Source organism: Macrosteles quadrilineatus, unplaced genomic scaffold (genome assembly GCF_028750875.1).
Source record: "Macrosteles quadrilineatus isolate MER2022 unplaced genomic scaffold, UCM_ALF_1.0 Scaffold_2__2_contigs__length_208266976, whole genome shotgun sequence".
NCBI lineage: Eukaryota > Metazoa > Arthropoda > Insecta > Hemiptera > Cicadellidae > Macrosteles > Macrosteles quadrilineatus.
In genome coordinates this window covers 70334231-70355024 of record NW_026542595.1, presented here as the reverse complement: position 1 = coordinate 70355024, position 20794 = coordinate 70334231, and the positions used below count along the sequence as shown (strand labels likewise).

At 34.5% G+C, this 20794-nt stretch overlaps 1 protein-coding gene across 1 annotated transcript; it reads left to right on the top strand.

Annotated features, from left to right (window-relative positions):
- The first annotated feature begins 8867 nt into the window (after nt 1–8867).
- Nucleotides 8868–9326, top strand: LOC128984398 (uncharacterized). The gene has a single exon (XM_054403716.1). It carries the CDS (start codon nt 8868–8870, stop codon nt 9324–9326), a length of 459 nt encoding a protein of 152 aa, XP_054259691.1.
- Nucleotides 9327–20794: the final 11468 nt, after the last annotated feature.

The following is a 20794-nucleotide window of genomic DNA, read 5'->3' as shown; positions in this document are numbered from 1 at the left end:
CTAAATACTCTGAAAACCGAACACATAATTCCGAACACGTTTTCAACAACACGTCGAGCACGACAATGACGGTAGTTGAAAACTCTGCCTGCACTTCCTTTCTCTAAGGTCCCAGGATATGGCTTCATCATGTTACGACTTAAGGCAAATGCTGAATCGCCTAAGAACACACAAGGCAAAACTTTATCTGATGATGGTAGTTTCCTATCGGATGGAAGATTAAGCTCCCCATTTTGTAATTTACTGTATAAGGATGAATTGTAGTAAACTCCACCATCACTTATTCGACCTTGACATCCAATGTCTACATACGTAAAACAGTAATCTGCATCTACTAACCCCAATAACACAACACTAAAATGAGATTTGTAGTTAAAAAACTCAGATCCTGTATTAGGTGGGCTTTGTATAACGACATGCTTTCCGTCTATCGCCCCCAAGCAGTTAGGAAAGTTCCATTGCAGTTCGAACTGTCGAGCGATTTCTAGCCACTGATGCTCCTCCTTAGGCAACTGAAAAAGATAAAATAATTTCATGGTAATATTTGTGGAACAAATATAATTTCATTTTTAAAGCTCACACAATTATTTCTTACTAGCTGACCAGCGCAGGCTTCGCCCTGCGTGACATTTTGAAATAGGTAAACCCTCAGTTACTTCTTACACGTAAATCTGCACTCGCACTCCAAACTTTCACATTTATAATATTAGTAAGATTATAACACATTAAACAACACAATATAATAACAATAAAATAAAATAACACACAATAAATAACAATACAATAACACAATGTACAACAAGTCTCCCATTACATTGGTACCATTTATTTTGTTTTAGATTCCGGATAATACACAAGATCATCCACAAGATATGGAGGATGAAGACACTGAATTCGACAATACAGGGGAAACAGAAAATAATGCAATTGATCAAGCTAATTCATCGAACCCAACAGCAGCTGCCAACACTATAAATACTGAAAGTATAAGACTTCCTAATTTAAAGAATGGTGGACCACCACTCGCTAAAAAAAGAAAATCGATAGAGGTAGCACAAGTTCAGAAACGAATGGATGACGCTTATGGCTTCTTGAAACAGGTCGCAAATAAACCAAAATCAACAAAGGACGAAAGTGAATTATTTTGTGATCTGTTATGTGTGAAGTTGCGAGCTCTAGACGAAGACATCCGGGCAAATGCAATGCATGACATAAACAACTTGATGTTCAACTACAGGAAACCCATCAATTCTAACTACCTGCTGCAAAATAATACTTTTGTTCGACCATCAAAAAACTTTTCTTCCGCAATAAGTCCGCAAATAAGTTATATGAATCAGTATCATCACCACAGCCCTGGCAGTAGCTCCGTCTCCCCTGCTCCGTCTGCTTCCTATACAAGTGGTACTGCATCCATGGGCGTTTGTGAAGTAAACCAACTACAGGATGTTACTCCCCAAACTACAACAGAGCTACAGGACGATACTCCCCAAACAATAGCAGGGCTATTTTCAAATTTCCCAAATCGTAGTTCACAGGATTTTCATTAGTTACGCTTATCAATCTTATCCAAGTATAAAATAATCTCCTGAACATTAATTTAAAACCTGTTTATAATACTGTTTATAATAGACAGTTTAAAATTTGGCTGTTCTGGTAACCTTTAAAGTACAGCACGAGAGGTACATTTATTGTTATTAGTATAATAATAACAATCATCTGTGCTTTTTCTCCATTAACAGTAAGATTGTAATATGGTCAACATGTTTCTTGTTTGTTTAATTAAAGATTATAAAAAAAATTACCTGTATTTCTTCAAATAAATAGTAAAGTCTTACCTTAGCAATCCTTATTATGGTGGTCCGATATTAATTTCAAACCCGTAGGTTCATCATCAGTCGGAAGTTTAGGTAGACCAAATTTTTCCACGTTTGTATTTCTTCTTTTAGTTCTTATATCAAAGCCTTGCACACTTCGTCAACGCTTTTTGATACGGTTTGTTTTGAAATCTTAAATAAGAATGATAAACTACCATAGCTGTCTCCACTGGCAAAAAATCTTAAAGCTACAGCCAATCTCTCTTGAGCAGGTATACTTTTCTGCATGTTTGTATCTTTTTTGATTAATGTTTGTGCAATTCTACTAAGTAAACTTTCAAAATCAGTAGCATCCATCCGACAAAAGTTATGGAATCTTCCGGATGGTTCTTTTTTTAAGTCAACCAGCATGTCAGTAGCATTGTACCTATAACAAACATATTATTTGTAAGAACGAAAATTATTGTCGTTATTGGTGGTTCAGCACGACAAAAGAAAGAGTTTTATTATTTTTTCCTTGTATGTGTATGTCCATAAAACAATACATATATATATATATATATTTAGTGAGTTGGTGGCGCAGACGGTAGCGCGGTGGACTTGAAATCCAAGGTAGCGATATCGTGGGTTTGAATCCCCGTGCCGCCGCATACTTTTATCAATAGTTTTTTATGTACTTACCTTTTTCGGCTTTTATTATAGGAATCCACCCACCAACGCTTTTTCCGTCTCACTCGTCTTTTCAAATATTCTCCAGTGCAGACTACATAGTACGCTGCAGCGCAAGCTATTAATTCGTTATCATCATTCCACATATTTCTACACTTCACAAAACCTACATCAACTGGTTTACATCAAACTCGAGAAGTCACAACAGTTCTTTGCTTAAACAACAACTAGACACCGACCCAGAGACCACGGTGCTCGCGTACGTCCGAACGGGCTTGAGGTACGACGTGCCGCCCCGAGTCCCACCGAGCCACCCCGCGCCGTGAGAACTGTTGGCTCGCAATTCCAGAGACTTCTCGTCGATCTGTGGCAGATCCAAGGACGTCTGTGACTTGGCAAGTCACGCGTCGTGAGAACGAGGCTTTGGATGTGGGTGTGGTAGGTCAGACGCGATGTGACTCCAGGCTTTGCAGGTTAACAGGTAAGTCGTTTTTTAAAACCTGTTTTGTTAGCGTTAAGTTTTTGCGTAATGCTCGGTACCCTTGATAACTGTGACAATAAGGTGAATAAGTTATTGAAAACTAAGAAAATATAAGTAAAACAAATATTAAATAAAACATAATAGCTTGCGAAGGGAACTATGCCACCATGTTTCGTTTTAGTCAATGACGAGAGTAAAAATGCTAATATCGGTCACGCTAATGTCGGTCACAAAATCTGAGGATCTGAGGTGTGACCAGCATTACTTTTCGTACATTTTGTGACCCAAATTACTTCTCTTATGAGTTTTCAATGTCGAGAATTTTTTTTCCAGTAACCCACGATATGATTGGTGATTGCTTATATTTATTTTCTTTACGATAAATATTCCGATTGTGGAGACTATATGACAATCTGGGCGGCCAGAGTTTGGCTGCGAGATTAGCGAGAAAATTACGAACCTCGCTCAGTCTGATGTGACCTATCATTAGCAGACGATAAAATCAAAAGGTGACACAGCGTTACTAATATTATGCATTACTGTAATTAACAAATTGCTGACACCTCTGTTGTGATGTTAGTTAATGGATCCAGCTGAAAATTTGTAAAACGTATTTGAATCAACAAACGGAAGTAGTTTTAAAGTTTTTCAACGATTCCCAGTCCTAAAAATTGCCATTTTCTGACTTTGTTAATAAAATTAAACAAAGTCAGTGGGTATTTAAATGCCAATAATTTCCAATCTAAAACGTATCCTAAGCTTCCTGTTTAGTTAATTCAATATTTAACACAGATTTTTACATTTTCGGTTTTATTTTTTTTATAAATTAACTACAGTAATAACAACTAGTTGGCTGGGTGTAGGCATCTAGTAATAGCCTACACGACATATGATACAGTGGAGCCCCGAAAGTCTGAAACTCGGTAATCCGAAAATCCATTTAATCTGAAACTATAATGTTGATGCTGTTCATCAGGAAATGGAAAGAGCGGGATTGTTTTACCGATCGCGGGAAAGAGTGTGCGTAACTTTATGATGGATAGCCTCTGGATCATTAAAATTAGCAGAATATGGTTTATGTTACCTTGCCTGAATGATCCTATGTAGTTGTCAAACACGACAGCTGTTTCGTGCTACAATGAGCACATCTTCAAAGTGAAGATACAAAAAATCAAATCATTTCGCCCGCGGTTGAGCACGTCAAAAAACACATAAAGTACATGAAGTTCACACAAAAACATATAATACAAACACTTGGCCAAGTACCGCGAACACGCGACGCGGCGCCGGTAATGTGTAGGTCATGACTGGCGCGTGGTCACGGTGGTAGCGGAGACATCCACTTCCCTCCCCATCACCTGTTGTTTATCAGGACCCTTGCGCTGATTGGTCGAGTTCATGATGCGGATGGCGGTGTTATAAATAATATTCGATTTGAATGACAGCTGCTCATTCAAGATATGGTCAGGATGTGTTCTAGCTGCTCTGTAGATTTCAAATTCTTCTATTGTATCCATGCGCCTCTTGTTGTTGCAAAAATGCATGACTTCTAAATTTGTTTCCATGTCAGTGTAGTTATGGTTATGGTTAATGAGATGGTCGGCGAAAGCGGATTTGTTGTTTCTTTTTGGTAAATGTTCTTTAAATCTGGTTTTGAATGAACGAGCAGTTTGTCCGATATAAAAACGTGGGCAGTTGTCACACTTGATTTTATAAACTCCTGTACCATTCACTTTACTACGGGGATTGTTCTTGGTCTGTTGTAGGATGTTGGAAAGTTTATTGGAAGTTGTGTAGGCTATTGTAATATTATTTCGGGCCATCTGTTTAGTTAGGGTATTATTTAGGACTGTGCCAAATTCAGCGCTGACATACTGTTTGTTATTTGTTGTGTTGCTTTGTCTGGTCTTGTTGTGTTTCCTTATCAGTTTGTCAATTAACGAGCTGTTGTAACCATTGGCCACTGCTATGTGTTTTAAGGTGTCGACTTCATTTCTATAGTTTTCATTACTCAACGGTATGGATAATAGTCTGTGAACGTAACTGTTGAAAGCTGCTGTTTTGTGGTTATGAGGGTGGTGTGACGATGAATGGATTGTTTGATCCGTCGTTGTTGGTTTCCTGTAGATATTAAAATCAATTCCTTTATCTGTTCTGGTTATTGATACATCTAAGAAATTTATGGATTTATTGTTCTCAGTTTCTAGTGTGAAGGTTATGTTACGGTGGACGGCGTTCAAATAGTTGGCTAGTAAGTTGATCTGCCTCTGGTTTCCATTGAACAACACTAATGTATCGTCAACATAACGGCTGTAATGTATGATTTTTCCTCTATGTCGGTTCAAATCTGACCATAAAAATTCGTTCTCTATGTGGTTCATAAACAATTCTGATAAAATACTCGACAGAGGGCAGCCCATGGTTAGTCCTTCGTTCTGTTTGTAAAATTGACCATTGAATGTGAAGTAATTTTGATTTAAAATGCATTCTGTTAATTTGATTAGTTCCCTTTTAGCAACTGTCGACAAAGAAGAATTTTTATTTAAGTTAGTTTCTAGGATGTGGATTGTTTCTCTAACAGGCACGTTGGTGTATAAATTAACGACATCGAAGGATGCAAGCATGTATGACCCTTTTAATTCAATGTTTGTTAATTTGTTAACTACGTCTACAGTGTTTTTTACGCTATAGTCATTTTCAAGAACTATTTCTCTCCTGATTATTTCTCAAGTGTTTGTATTATGTGTTTTTGTGTGAACTTTGTGTACTTTATGTGTTTTTTGACGTGCTCAACCGCGGGCGAAATGATTTGATTTTTTGTTTCTTCACTTTGAAGATGTGCTCATTGTAGCACGAAACAGCTGTCGTGTTTGACAACTACATAGGATCATTCAGGCAAGGTAACATAAACCATATTCTGCGTAACTTTGCAAATCTTCTTATTTTACTTATATATTAAAAGCTGAACGGGGAATATATTGATATTGAGTATTTTGCACATCCCGTTAACGGACACCCCTAAACTCTATACTTGAATTGAGGCTCTTGACGAGAAAACGCAAGGAAAAATTAAAAAACGTGACATTTCTTAAATTTTAATGCAGTTTCTTGGACTTCAAAAATTACACTTTTTCAATTCTTCCACTTCGAACGCGTTTTGTAAGAAACCTATAAGATATGACGAAAAAAGTTAAATACGAAAGTTGTAGAAAATTTAATTCCACACTGACGATTTTTCGACATATTTAAGATTCGGCAAAACATTTAGCCGCGCTTTATAAAAAAAATATTGGTCCATGGATTTTTAATGAGCTATAGAGACGGGGTGATATACTCATTAACCGTTTCACATTTCATGATATCGGTTTTCTTATTTAGTTCTTTTAAGAAAAGAATAATTCTTTTCTTAATTTTTAGGTAAATCTTTGCTTACTCAAGGCAGGGTGTCCACAAAAAATTTTTCATTAATTTCCCTGACTTTCCATGACTATCCATGACCATTTACCACTGATTTCCATGACTCACGAACTTTACACGCAAATTATAATATAACATACACACACAAATATAACTGCCTGGACATGTTATTTTGCAGAAAATACTGGAATATGTAATAACAGATAACAATGGAGTACAATAGGTACAACAATGAACTAAAACAAACCGAAAACTCATAAAATAATACAACTGTAATAAATTGAATTGTCGAACATTTGTGAAAAATCCTGAAAAATGCTACAACAGTCCGGGTTACAGCTGACTAGAGCATTGAATGGTCCCCTCAAATCCATCCATAATTGGAAATTTCCATGACTTTCCATGACTTCTTGCCTATTTCCCTGACTTTCAATGACCAAATTTTTTTTCCATGACTTTCCATGACTATCCCTGACTTTCCAGAATGTGGACACCCTGCAAGGTTATTTTTTCTCATTTTTGGCTTTTTTCCAACCTCAATTTGTAATGTACGATGTGGCCGAGTATCGCGATACGGCGATACGATACGGATCGAAGGTGTGTATCGTATCGTCCGTATCGTATCGCCCCTAAATATCGAAAACGATACGTATCGCATTGTATCGACCAAAGTAGTAAAAAATAAAATAACAGGCAACTAAATACTGTAAAAATGATCCTGGTTCTAATTACTTTAAATATCGGCCCTCTATGTGCCGATACGGGATCTAATATCGTTTTTGGCGATACGATATGTATAGTTTTCAAAATATCGTATCGAAATATCGTATCGTCTCTTGTGTATCGCGATATCCCGATACGATACGTATCGCACATTACTAACCTCAATAACTGTTACAAGCACAGCGCAGGTAAACGACGGAACTTCGCAAAAAATTAAACAGCCGTGAATTTTGGTTACGCTTATTTCCCGATCGCGGATAAACGACTGGAATAACGTTGCTATGGAAGCGAACGACCGTGAAATGCAATCTCGCGTATTTACCGATCGCGGTTTGACGGCGGGATTCTTATGCAATTATTACACTTTGTATTCCGTAATTTCGGATTATTAGGGCTCCACTGTTTAGGGCATTTTTGATTGATTTCCCACTTCCTTACTTCCTAAATAGTAAGAAAATAAATAACATTTTCTCACGGCGGTCGCACTTCCCCCCTTACCCCTGCTTGTACTACCCTACTCCCTTCCCCCCGCACTTCTCCACCATCTACTTTCCCCTAGGTCCATTTTTCCATAGTTTTAGAGATACCTACCCCCAACTACCCGACTCGCCCCTCCCCCTCCCCCCTCTCCCTACTTCCCCCCTATCTAATTTCCCGTTGGCCTCCTCTTTGGAGTTTTATAGCGGTCGTTTTATATGTTCTTATGTTTTGGTTACAGAAACAAAAACAACAACAAAAATGGACAATAATAGTTTTCAAGAACACTCAGATCCAAAGTACTTAGACCCAGGACACTCTAATTTAATTACAGAAAACACAGAAGTAATTCTTTCCGAGGATGTTAACTTGCAAAACAATATCGAAGGAATTAGTCCATTTAATACAGAAAACTCATTTAATTTAAATTTAAATTGAATTTAATTACAATTTGAATTTAATTGTAGAAACAGATAATGGATTAATTTTGTCAGACACCATTTTGCAAAACTTTAACTATGATACTGAGTTGATGCAGAATTCCTTAATTGAAGGCCTCATTCCCAACTCAAATTCTACTGTGATTCGAAATCAAGATGTAACTTACTGTATTTTGGATGTTGATGAAAGTTTATCTAACTGTAATTTAGATTTAAGTATTGAAAATACAGGAATTTCAGACATTGATACCGGTAACGAAAAACTTGCACATTTAATTTTAGATTCAGCTCAAGATACAGAAATAGCAAATGACCAAAAAGATAATGAACTTGAGTTCAAAGCAAAATTAAAGAAAGAGAGCCAAGAGGCTTACAAAAGAAGATTAAAGGTAGAGGCTGAGAAACGTGAAAAAAAGAGAAAGAGACAGAGAATACAAAAAAAAAAGATACCAGAAACTGAAGGAATTAAAAAACAAAACCCAAGGAAAGGAAAAATCTCAGGAAATAACTAGTTCATTGCATTCAGAATCCAACCAGGATTCTTTTGGACTGCCAGATACTGTTGACCTATTCAGTGAAGAAGATAATAGGCCTAATGATATTTTTCCTGAAGACCATAGTTACTTTCAAAGCTGTGATAGTAGCCCTAGTGTAAATAAACCTAACTCGTGTAATAAACGTAAAATACAAACTGATGATGAGACTGACTTAGTTCCTAGTCCTAAAGTTCCTAAGATAACTAAGCGCTTAAAAGAGAGTAAGATAGATTGTAGCACTCCTACAGTTAAACTAGTTCCTAAGACTGATGAAAGCCCTAGTTTGAGTAAATTAGAAACAATCAGAATGAAGGCAAGAGAGAGGCAACGGAAAAGAAGAAGTTTAATGACGGAAGAACAGCTGGAGTTGAAGAGAGCCAAGAATAGAGAGTATATGGCAAAGAAAAAGCAAGAAGAAAAAGAAAACCCGAAAGAAATAAGCGACAGAGAAAAACGAAGATTAGCTAAACTAAACCGAGAACGTGTACAGAAATGGAGAGAGAAAAAGAAGGGAGAGAAAATTGCTGAGTCCCAAAAACATATTGACAATTTGACCTCAGACAATACTATAAATGAACAGACCACACCGAGCAATAAAAGAGATAAAAAACATACAGGCAGTTCATCGAAGAAGCTACTTCAACACAATAAAACATTGGAAGCAGAAAAATACAAAAAGAGATTTCAAAGACTAGCAAACTCAGATAACTCCCCATCACCCTCAAAGAAAATCAGGAAATTAGCCGGTGGCAAGAAATTACCATGACCAGTGAAAAGAAGATTGAAGTTTTTTGAAACTCTAGAAAGCGGCCTGATCAACAAGAGAAATGAAATTAAAAAGAGAGGAAACCTAAAGGAACTTAACGATTTTAATGCAATAATTAGCAGTCCTAAACTAAAGAAGAAAAAAGTCCTTAATCAAGCTTCAAATTTAATTACATATAAAGGATACAAAAAAGCTTACCAAAAGACTGAGCGGAAACCTTCTGCTAGAAGACTGAGTAGCATAACTGTTCATATGGTAAAACAGTTTTATCTACAAGACAATGTATCTAAAATGTTACCTGGTAAAAAGGACTTCAAATCAAACAACAAAATAAGAAAACAAAAAAGACTTCTAATGGGCACCTACAATGAACTACTACAAAAGTTCAATAAAGAACACCCGACCCACAAAATAAAGAGTGTCGACACCTTCCGTAGGTTAAAGCCCTTTTGGGTAGTACCTTCAAAACTAGAACATAGAAATACATGCGCTTGCATCATTTGCAGTAACGTCAAGTTAATGATGGATAAAGTCATTACTTTAAAAGTTACCAATCTCAAATTAGGGGAATTGGTAGAAAGATCTGTTTGTAAGAGCAATTCAAAAACATGTATGGTTAACAAGTGCCAAAGGTGTGATGACAAATTAAAGGCCATCCTTGGAATAAATGAAAATAAAGCGGATGAAGTCATGAATGATGAAGTCGTAACTTACTTTCAGTGGTTGAAATCGAACAAAAACATTGCTGATGGCAAAACTATAAAAGTTGTCACAAAAGCTAAGCAGACTTGCTCTAAGAAAGATTTTCTTGAAATATTCTATAGAAAAATGCTATTGTACAGAGAACACGTGTTTAAAATCAAGCACCAATTCTCAGAATTAAAAGCTTTAAAAGAGAACCTGAAAGAAAAAGAGGCCCTAGTCCACATGGACTTCTCCGAAAATTACGTTTGCAAGGGCTACACTGAACCACAGAGCATGCACTTTGGTGGTTCAAAAAATCAGTTGTCTCTCCACACTGTTGTCATATACAGGAAGGATTGTGTAAAGTCAATATGTACAGTATCAACCAACACTGACCACAGAGCATACACCGTATGGGCTCATTTGAGACCAATATTTGACCAATTACAAGAATTAGAAATCTTACATCTGCAGTCTGATGGGCCTTCCTCCCAATATAAAAACAGATTCAACATGTACTTTATAACAAAAGTTAAAGACTACCTGCCGAACCTAAAGCACCTGACATGGAATTTTTCCATCAGTGGCCACGGAAAAGGGGCATCAGATGGCGTAGGTGGGACAGTGAAGAGGTCAGCTGATCTTCGAGTAAAGAACGGCAGTGACATTCATAACAGAAGTCAGAGAAGCAACCAAAAAATTGATATAATCGAAATTAAGTCAGAAGAAATTTTAAATGAAAAAGAAAATCTTAAATCTTTATCTTTGGAAGCAATCCCATCTTGTTCTAAAGTCCATCAAGTGACTTGGTCCTCAAAACATGACAACCTGATCCATTTGAGAGAACTGTCTTGCTTTTCCTGCAAATATGACAGCTGTTGTCAGCACCACGGACTTCAACAGGAGACACACTCATTTAAAACTGAAAAACCCAGTATCCTTTTCAAACTTATTTCATTACTTAATATAAAATTAATTGCATATACTGTATTGTAACAATGTCAGACAGTAAATATTAGGATAAATCATGATTCAATGTATACAATCTAATTTGTCTATTTCAGTTTATATGCGCTACCCACTGTTAAATATGGATTCACATTTTAACATTACTACAGACAGAGTTCATAACATTATCTAGAAGAAAATCAATTAAAATAAAATGGCAATTTCTTAAATGTAAAGAACATACTACTGTATTGTTTTTGCCCAAACTATTTTATCATCATATAATTTTCTAAATTTTTCAATTAACAAGTTTTAAAACCTATCTTTACATTTTCCTTAACAGATTTTTCCAGGTAAAACTTCAAAAGGTAAAAAGCAAAACAAAGGTGAAAATCAGGTGTTGACAACTGTAGACCCACAACAGGATATGATGCCAGTTTTTAATGACCCTAAAGAAAATGATTGGCTGCTTGTTAAATTTAAAGGAAGGAGGAGCGATCAATACTATGTTTGTGTGGTGGAAAACGTCACTGAAGATGGCCTGCAAGTACACTGTGCCAGAAACATGGGTAACAACTTGACATTCAAATGGGCAGTACCTAATGACAAGTGTATTATAGACTACGACCAAATTAAAAAAAAAATTGCCCTCTCCAACCTTTAACTATAAAAATGATAGAATGGTTTCATTTCAATTTCCAGTTAACGTCTCAGACTCAGTTACCATCAACTAATTTAAATTACAAAAGCAGTATAATTGGCTTACCTTAGGAAAATATAAGAAATGCTTTTTTAGTATTAATTTCTCTTTATGGACACTAATTTGACCTTACCTCCTTGGCCACTCAAATCCAAATTTTGTTCTAAAAAATTTGTTTTTATGATTTTTGCCAATTTCCAGGTTTCTGAGTTATAAAGGACTGGTTGAATTATAGTTTTATAAATTATAATTTATTTTTTTTACAGTTAGTTGCTGCAATTGGTCTCATTTCTATTCCAATTAAAGATCTCAAAAAATTCAGTTAAGAAGTCATAATACCTTACAGTCGGAAGTACCCAAATTTAAAGAGGCAACCTTTGAGGATCAATAATTATAATTTTGAAAAAGTAGCCCAATTTCAATACCTATAATTTCTAATTTTAAGGCCAATCTTATTTGCTTCCTTTAATCTCAGTGACCTTACCTACGTCCTCTTTTGATTCTGGAATATTCAACACACACATCTCAGTCAAATCTATCTGTTTGTCGGGTATGACAATTTTCTGCATTGTTTCCCAGAGTGTGGGTCTTATTATGATATCAAAAGCTTTTACAAAATCAATGAACAGGATGTAACATTCTTTATTATACTCCCAATACTTTGATATTATCTATCTTATCACATAAATGTGGTCTGTTGTTGAGCATCAGAGCAATAGAGGTTATAAAATATTTCATAATTTATGAAACATTTCATAATTTATAGAAACCATCAACCCGGTTTCATCAAAGGATGTCATTGGTCATAAATAATTATGACTTGATTTATGATTGAAATCCTATGACTATGAGCATTTACCATGCATTTAGGTTCACTTATTTAAGTTTAAGCTTACACATTTAGTGTGTTATTTTCTTTATGTACTCATGTTTAACTGCACTTATTAATTTGCAATGACAATGTGTTACCACATATGTGTTACCTTTTTACTTTGAGATTTTTTCTAGGTGCAATTTGATCATAAGTTAGTATAGTTACCGTACATTTCTCTGTTGTACACTGATTTTAGGTTTACTTAATTCAGTTTTCTGTTATAGAACTCTATGTCTAAATGTACTTGATTTATTTGCAATGATAATGTGTTTATTAAAAAAAAAAGACTTTTTGGTATGCAATTTGATCGTAGTAATATGATTTGTAATTTGCATATAATTTTTCCACATCCTGGCCGGTACTGATCCTAAAACTGTTTTCCCGTAAGGAATAATAGTAAAATACTGATATTTGTTCATAGTTATTAAAACCCTATTATCTTGATATTATATAAATTTTGAGTATTTAACTGCATATTTCATGATTTCAATTATTCATTGTATTTTAGGTTTACTGAATTCAGTTTTCTGTTTGTACTCTATGTCTGAATGTACTTATTTATTTGCAATGTTAATGTGTTTAATGCACAAAGACGGTTTACTTTGACTTTTTGGTATATGCAATTTGATCATAGTAATATGATTTATAATTTCCATATAATTTGTCCACATCCTGGTCAGTACTGGTCATACAATTGTTTTTACTGTATGGAATAATAGTAAAATACTGATATTTGTTTATAGGAAGTACAATAAATTTTAATTTGTCTTTGTGTATTTAGTCTGAAAATTATTTATCATTTTCAGCCTGAAGAAATTGATTTGTCTTGATAGTATATAAATATTGAGTATTATACTAAATATTTCATGATTTAGATAATTAATTGTATTTTAAGTTTACTTAATTCACTTTTCTGTTTACACTCTATGTCTAAATATACTCATTTATTTGCAATGTTAATGTGTTTATTGCACAAAGACTGTTTACTTTGACTTTTTGGTATATGCAATTATTGATCATAGTATTATTTGCAATTTCCATATACTTTTTCCACATCCTGGTCAGTACTGGTCATAAAATTGTTTTCCCGTATGGGATGATGGTAAAATAATGATATTTGTTCATAGTAAGTACAATAAATTTTAATTTCTTGTTTTGTATACCATGTAATTAAATTATTTACCCTTTTCATTCTAAAGAAATTGGTTTTGCTTGATATTAAATAAATAATGAGTATTAAACTAGATATTTCATAGTTAATTAATTGTAGAAAATAATTTTTCATTTTTAATAAAAGAAACGTCATTTCTCAAAGAAGATAAACTGTTTATTTTCAGATTGCAAGAGTTTGCCTGTAATTTTTCTTTCAATTTTATTATCTATTTTAAAAATAAAACATAACAGTTTTATAATGCTTACGATCTCCATTAAGGCCTGGTTCCACAGGATGCGGAATCTCCGCCGTGCGGTGCGATTTTTTCCGCTGCGGAATTAAAACGACACTGGTTTAATGGAGTTCCCATGTGTGCGGTTCCACTGACTTGCGATTCCGCATCCCGAAATTTCCGTTCCGCATGGCGGAGAAATCATACTGGTCTGAGAGCAGTAGCAGTGCGGATTCCGCCAGCGGAGAAGAGCCATCAAATATTGTGACCGTCAGTTTCATTATGTCTTGTGCTGTAAAAAGAGTTATGGATGAACGTTTTTCTTCGACCAAAGAGGAAGAACTTGTCGAGTTGGTGTCTCAACATGATGTGGAAATCGCATGTCAGTGGATTTCTGAGAAATTAGCGAAGACGTATGCACGCAATCACACCAGAATACATTCAATGATAAAATTAATGGTTTTTTTAGGTCACGTTTACCTATACACAACATTTGAGCCAATTATAAAGTAATACCTATAATCGCAACACCGACTTTCAACAAACTAACTGCTTAAATAAATCATTATAATACATTTAACATAAACTGTCGAAAATGGTAGACCTGACGAACAATTATCCTGAGACGTTTGGGTATCAAGTGTTGAACGGGATCTGATCGTGATTGGAACCCCTTAAGTTTCGTTAAATAAATAGCAAAAATATTAAGTATTGGTACATACCCTAGTGTAACCGCTAGTTTCATCTCGGCATTCAATGGTTGTTTGTCTCGATTAGTAGCGTTGGTGGGTAAGTCATCTTTGATGAGATCAACCAAAAAGAAAAATTGGTCTTTTTACACGCGGAAGTACTGTACAGTACTTAGTTTCGTTGTAAACTAAATGATTACGAACCAGAATGTTATACGCCCCTTCACTGTCCCGATTCTTAAATATGTCACTTCGGTCACTGCGACTTGACACTAACAAAGATAAAAGATCGACAACATCATCATCAATGTCATCATATAGCATCAAAGCCAAAAGGGCTTTCCTCTTTCTATTCATACTAGTCGCTAGTTTGGACAGAACTGAATCTACGCAACGTTATTTTCGCAGTCTGTAGAACCACCCCTCTGATTTTTCGCTGCGAAAAATTACGCACCGCATGGCGGAGATTCCGCATCCTGTGGAACCATAGCTTTATTGATGCATTTGAGGCAATGTGTAATTTCAGTCACGTTACCTGCATTACATGTAATGTCAGTCACGTGATGCATTTGAGGCAATGTGTAATGTCAGTCACGTTACCTGCATTACATGTAATGTCAGTCACGTGACCTACATTAGCTGTAATTTGGGTCACTCTTGTAATGGTGGGTCACAAAGTTTTTGTTGCCATATAATAAAAACCACTAATTCAAATGGTCGTTTTATAATTGGAAATTGTACTTATATGTACATTATTTGAAAAAAAAACCAAAAAACAACCTATAATAAGTATTGTGTGTTGGATAAAGGAAAAAGAGAGATCCTGAAATCATGTCCACAAATTTATTAGTTTTATTTGAGCTTTTAACATCAAATATATTCATAAACTATTATATTTTTCACACTTGACTGTTATTTGGTAACCTAAAAAGCTAATGGAATCATAATTACCATAATTCTTTCAAGCTAACTGTGTCAAAACTTAGGATTTTGTGTGTGACCCACATTACACAAAAACCTGTCCCCGAATTTCTCTTCTAGTAATAATTAATTATATAAATTAATTTCAGACTTAAAAACATTATATTTATGAACTACAAAGACCAAACTTTCAAAAAATATAAGATTTATTAATGTAGGTAAGTATAATTTTTTTCAAATGCTGGGGACAGCAATTGTCCTGTTTTCAAGTTTTTGCCCTACTGTATTTCTTTTTATAATGTAGAAGTACACCGATTGCAGGAAACGATGATGTCTGACATTTCAATGTATCTAGAAAAGACAATTAGTTTTTCATTAGGCCTAATGTAATGGACAACTCTTTCTTTCTTAAGGAATATCTAAAAATGTTTATTTTCATACCCATTGATTATGTAACCTGAACAGGTGACTCAATCAGTTTTAAAATAATGATTGTTCTGTGGAACTTTTGATTGTTTCAAACAGGTTTGCTTATCAAAAAACCTCAAGTAATTAATACATAAAAAATTATACAATCACTAAAATCATGAAATAATTTATTTTTGTAAAAAAATACAACCGACTTCAAACGCTCTAAAAAGAATGAAATAATTTCAATAAAGTAAACTTTTGTATTAGGCAAGCTCACGTATTTCAAGTCGGCGCGGCTCAAACTACAAATATGATTGAAATTAAAAATATTGTGTGTGTATTTTGAAAATCAATAAATTGTAGTTGGATAACATAAATATATAAAAAACATACTGAACTGTTTTGTTTATATATTAAAGGAAATATTTTCTTGTATTTTATGTTTACTTCAGAATAAATGCATTATGAAAATAACACACACAAATGTTCTATATGAATAGGAAAATAATTTAGTTTGATATTATGATAGGGAAAAGAAGTTAGTTAAGTATTAAAATGTTACTTTTCTAAGTTAGAAACATTTAAATGCGTTATAATCTTTTTAAAGATACTCGTTAATACCACTATAATGCCGATCTCTGATTACGGTAATAAAATAACACTTAACGCATAACTATGAAAAAGACATGCAGATTAACACCATTAGTTATAGATAGTCACCTGCAATATGGACACCCTCTTTCAATTTTGTATCAAAAATCATCATAGAGCCGCGCCGACTTAAAATCGTGAGCTTGCCTAATACAAAAGTTTACTTTATTGAAATTATTTTATTCTTTTTAGAGCGTTTGAAGTCGGTTGTATTTTTTTACAAAAATAAATTATTTATTTAGATGACCATTTACTATCTATTACTTTAATATTATTCAGTACAGTATTATTTCACTTATATTAGTTTTTGTGTAGGCCAGGTACTATAACATTTATATAAATTGTAGTAGTCATCGTTAGGAGTCCTACGTAATGTTATCCGTTACAGTACATCTATTTGTGCATCTACAAATAATCAATAATTGATGATTTTTCTACTTTTATATGCTGGTGAACCCAGTCTCATTTTGTGTTCCATTTTTATACATTATACGTTCTCTCTGAATAAATAAAGATGTTTTACTTGTGACTATTCGTTTATTCATTTACACACTTGGCTATAATTCCGAAGACGTCCTACGATATAATAAAATATAAATTATTATTTATTTCTCTTGTTTTTGACGTATTACTTTAAAGTGAGGAAACACAAAAAAACATAATTTATATAACTAGTAAATTGTTAATATATAGCAATATTATATCTTAACATATAACATATATAACATATAGTGCATATAATATATTAACATATATTATTATATTGCAAACAATCTGGCACGGAGCGATGGCGTGCTCGTGAATGTCACCCCAAAAAACGGATAGTCCAAACGGAGCGGCTCCATTTGGCGCCGCTCCGTTTGGAGCTCTCATGAATGGCCAGCTTACAGCTTTCTTCCCCCCGACCGTGTATTTGGAAACATAGAGAAGGAGCTTAGGAAAAAAGATTTGATTGTAAACCCAGAAGAAGTTTACGATATTGTGAAGAATTACGCTACTGTAAAAACTGTTGGAAAAGATGTGAATGTCCTGGACTTCAAAAAGATAAATGCTGAACAAGACAACAGCTGTATCGTACGTGGAGAAGTCTCCTATAGGTGTGATTTTCAAAAGTACAGAATTTTGGTGAAGCAAGGAAGATCATTTGTCAATGTGAATCCAGATGTAATGCTTAAGAGTAATAAGCTAAATGAAGCAAAGAAAAAAGATACTGACAATCTTTAAAAAAAAACATTTCTGCGACCAATGGAGAATGATTCCTCTACTTCAATTTTATATTCACATCGTCGATAACTCAATGGAAGCTACAGAGACTGAAGATGTGATTATGTGTGAAATAAGAGAGGAGGAACCTACTCTTGTAATTTGATTCAAAAGAACTCAAGAACAATCTCTAAACTAATAACCTTTCAAAGAGTAGTTTTTTCAGTTTTAACATTTTAGCCTACCAAAGTATTTTACCAAAGTAATATTTTGCAACGATGTTACCAAAGTAATATTTTGTTACCAAAGTAGGCCTACTTATTTTTAAAATGTTGTAAAGTTTTTTTACACTTAGTAATTTTTTGATCAATCCCTGATACAGTCATTAGATAAAGCCCTTTTTATTACCTCAGTCGGTAATTACAATAAAGTCTCTGCTTCAAATTAAGAGTGGTAATTTTAGGCTATTTTAAATGTTACTACAGGTAATCAACAGTAGTAGTAGGAATCAACCCTCAAATTAAGATCAAAACTAATCCGTAAATGTTAGAGTCAAACGTTACTTAATCCAAGTGTCAGAGTCAAAACTAACATAATCCAACATTTAAACTTAAATCTAAGTAAGAAATAACTAAGTTAGCTGCTTTTTATCACGAATATAACTTTTTAAGAACATATTCTATAGATATACATATAAAGAGTTTATTTAAATGTGCTGGATATATACGAACTAATTTTTGTGGTTTCCTGAAAAATCGACTTTTGTGACTTTTGATTCTAGCCCCCTCATCTACTACATACAAACGGTGACTTCAGTTACAGTTTGGAATAGGTTTTTGTGACAAATTTAAACGGTGAAACCATAACTTATTTCTTATCGTAATTGCGTTAATTTACATCATAGTATAAAAGCTGAATTTGATATATGTTACTTGGGAAGCTATGAAGAGACATAGCTTCCCAAGTATTTATTGAATTGTCTAGTGTTGCTTTATAAAACGAAACTGAAAACTGAACCAACAACTTCTACCAACCTGTCTTCTGTTTCAAATGGAGAACACTCTGTGCAACTTCTATGCCCTGCCTCCCCCAAACATGATCAAACTAATTTATCAACCCCTGGTAGCAGCAATACTATGCAGCCATTTATCAGTCCTCATGATTTTAAGGGCTTTCCAAAAGCAGGTGCAAGAAAAGCTAAGAGGAAACATCGAGCTAAGCTTTCAAGCAGTATCGTTACAGATACACGCGAAGAGGCCAAAATTGAAGCTTAACTTAAGGACAGACACTTCCGTAAAAACAAAGGAACTAAAAGATCAGCTGTTAAAGTCTTGTTCCCCCGCAAGAAAAAAAAAACCAGACATTGACTACGTTTCCAGTGAAAGTGATGGTGAAATACCTTTTTGGTTTTTTTGCCATGAGGTTCTTGTAGTTTTTTGATGTCTGATGCGCATTTCGCCACAGGTTGTGGTATCTTCAGAGTTCACTATCCTACACTTACATTCTAATATATATACTGTTTATATACACGATAGTCACTGTACCGGTTCACATCGTAGCGTTTACACTCGCGGCGCGGCGGGCGTGTGTTGCGAGCGCGGGGAGTTTGCTTGTGCCGGGAACGTTGTTAGACTGACAGAGACAGTGTCTGATGGCTGGACGGGTTGGGGTGTGGATTTCCCAGAATTGTTGTATCTGCGACGTTGTCTAATTTCTGCGGGGTTGCCAAATCGGTTAGTTTCTATTTCGTACATGATCTTAAAAATGATGGAGTTATTGAAGTCCTCTTTTATGTTAAGTAGGCTATCGGGTCCAGATTCGGTAACATGTTTATAGACTTGGTAGCTTTCCTGTATTTTGGCTGTGGTTTTTGACTGGGTTCTATTCAGGATGGTAAGGGAATCGGGGAATGTTATTGAATGAGTATGGTTTTGTTTGAGGCGTCTTGCTACTATTGATGTAGGATTTTTTTAGTGACTAGTGTTGTGTTCTTTGAAGCGTTGGGAAAATTATCTATTTGTGTAGCCAATATATTGTTTGTTACAATTAAATTACTTAAATCTGTAACTTACTATGTTGTTTAAATTATTTGTAGCCTAAGTTATTGAATGTTATAGGCCCTAATTAATATGCTAACCACTGGACATTTTATCCTTGCAGATTACTGAGACTTCTTAGCCTAAGTTACTCTCATATTGACCTCATACAAAATGTTCTTTTTGTAATTTGTTGCAATAAATTCTTGATTCTTGACTTAGATGAGCAAGCAAAGGAAGCTAAAACCTATTCCTCAGGAATAGTGAAACCAAATTTGTTTGTTTGTGTAATCACGATAGCTGCTGAAAGCCTTGACCAATTTTGATATTTGCCCATGTATTTGTATTAATATATCACATGTCATGCATTAAAGATTATTCATTTTTTTACTTGAGCTTTTCCTAAAGTTTTTTCAAATTATTATAAAATTGTATAACTTTTCAGATGACTATGATCGTGGTATGCTGAACGTGACCCGATTCACCAAAAAACGACACAGTCTCACCTCATCTGAGGATGAAGTATCAAAAAATAATAGTAAAAAAATTATCAAAAAAGGTGTTTCAATTTGAAGATGACCACGCAAACGATTGTGACAACAATGATTATGACAACCTCTACAACATTGACTACAACGATGATGACCACAGCGATGACGAACCAAACCAAACCATGAATCCACAATCTACAATCTACAATCCTTTTCCTTTTCCTTCTCCAAAAACTATTTCTGCTCCAGTTTCCCAAACTTCTTCAAGAACTTTTTCTGCTCCAGTTTCCCTAACTTCTCCAAGTTCCCAATCTACACACCACACTCCACAACCAATAAATGTAAACTGTCATCTGAAAAAAAGCACTTGTGTGTTTTCAAAAACAAAACTGGCCAGGTTTCAACGGATGACCTCGGACATATTTTCTGTTTCATTACAAGTAAGTAACCACACACACATTTACATATTTTTTAA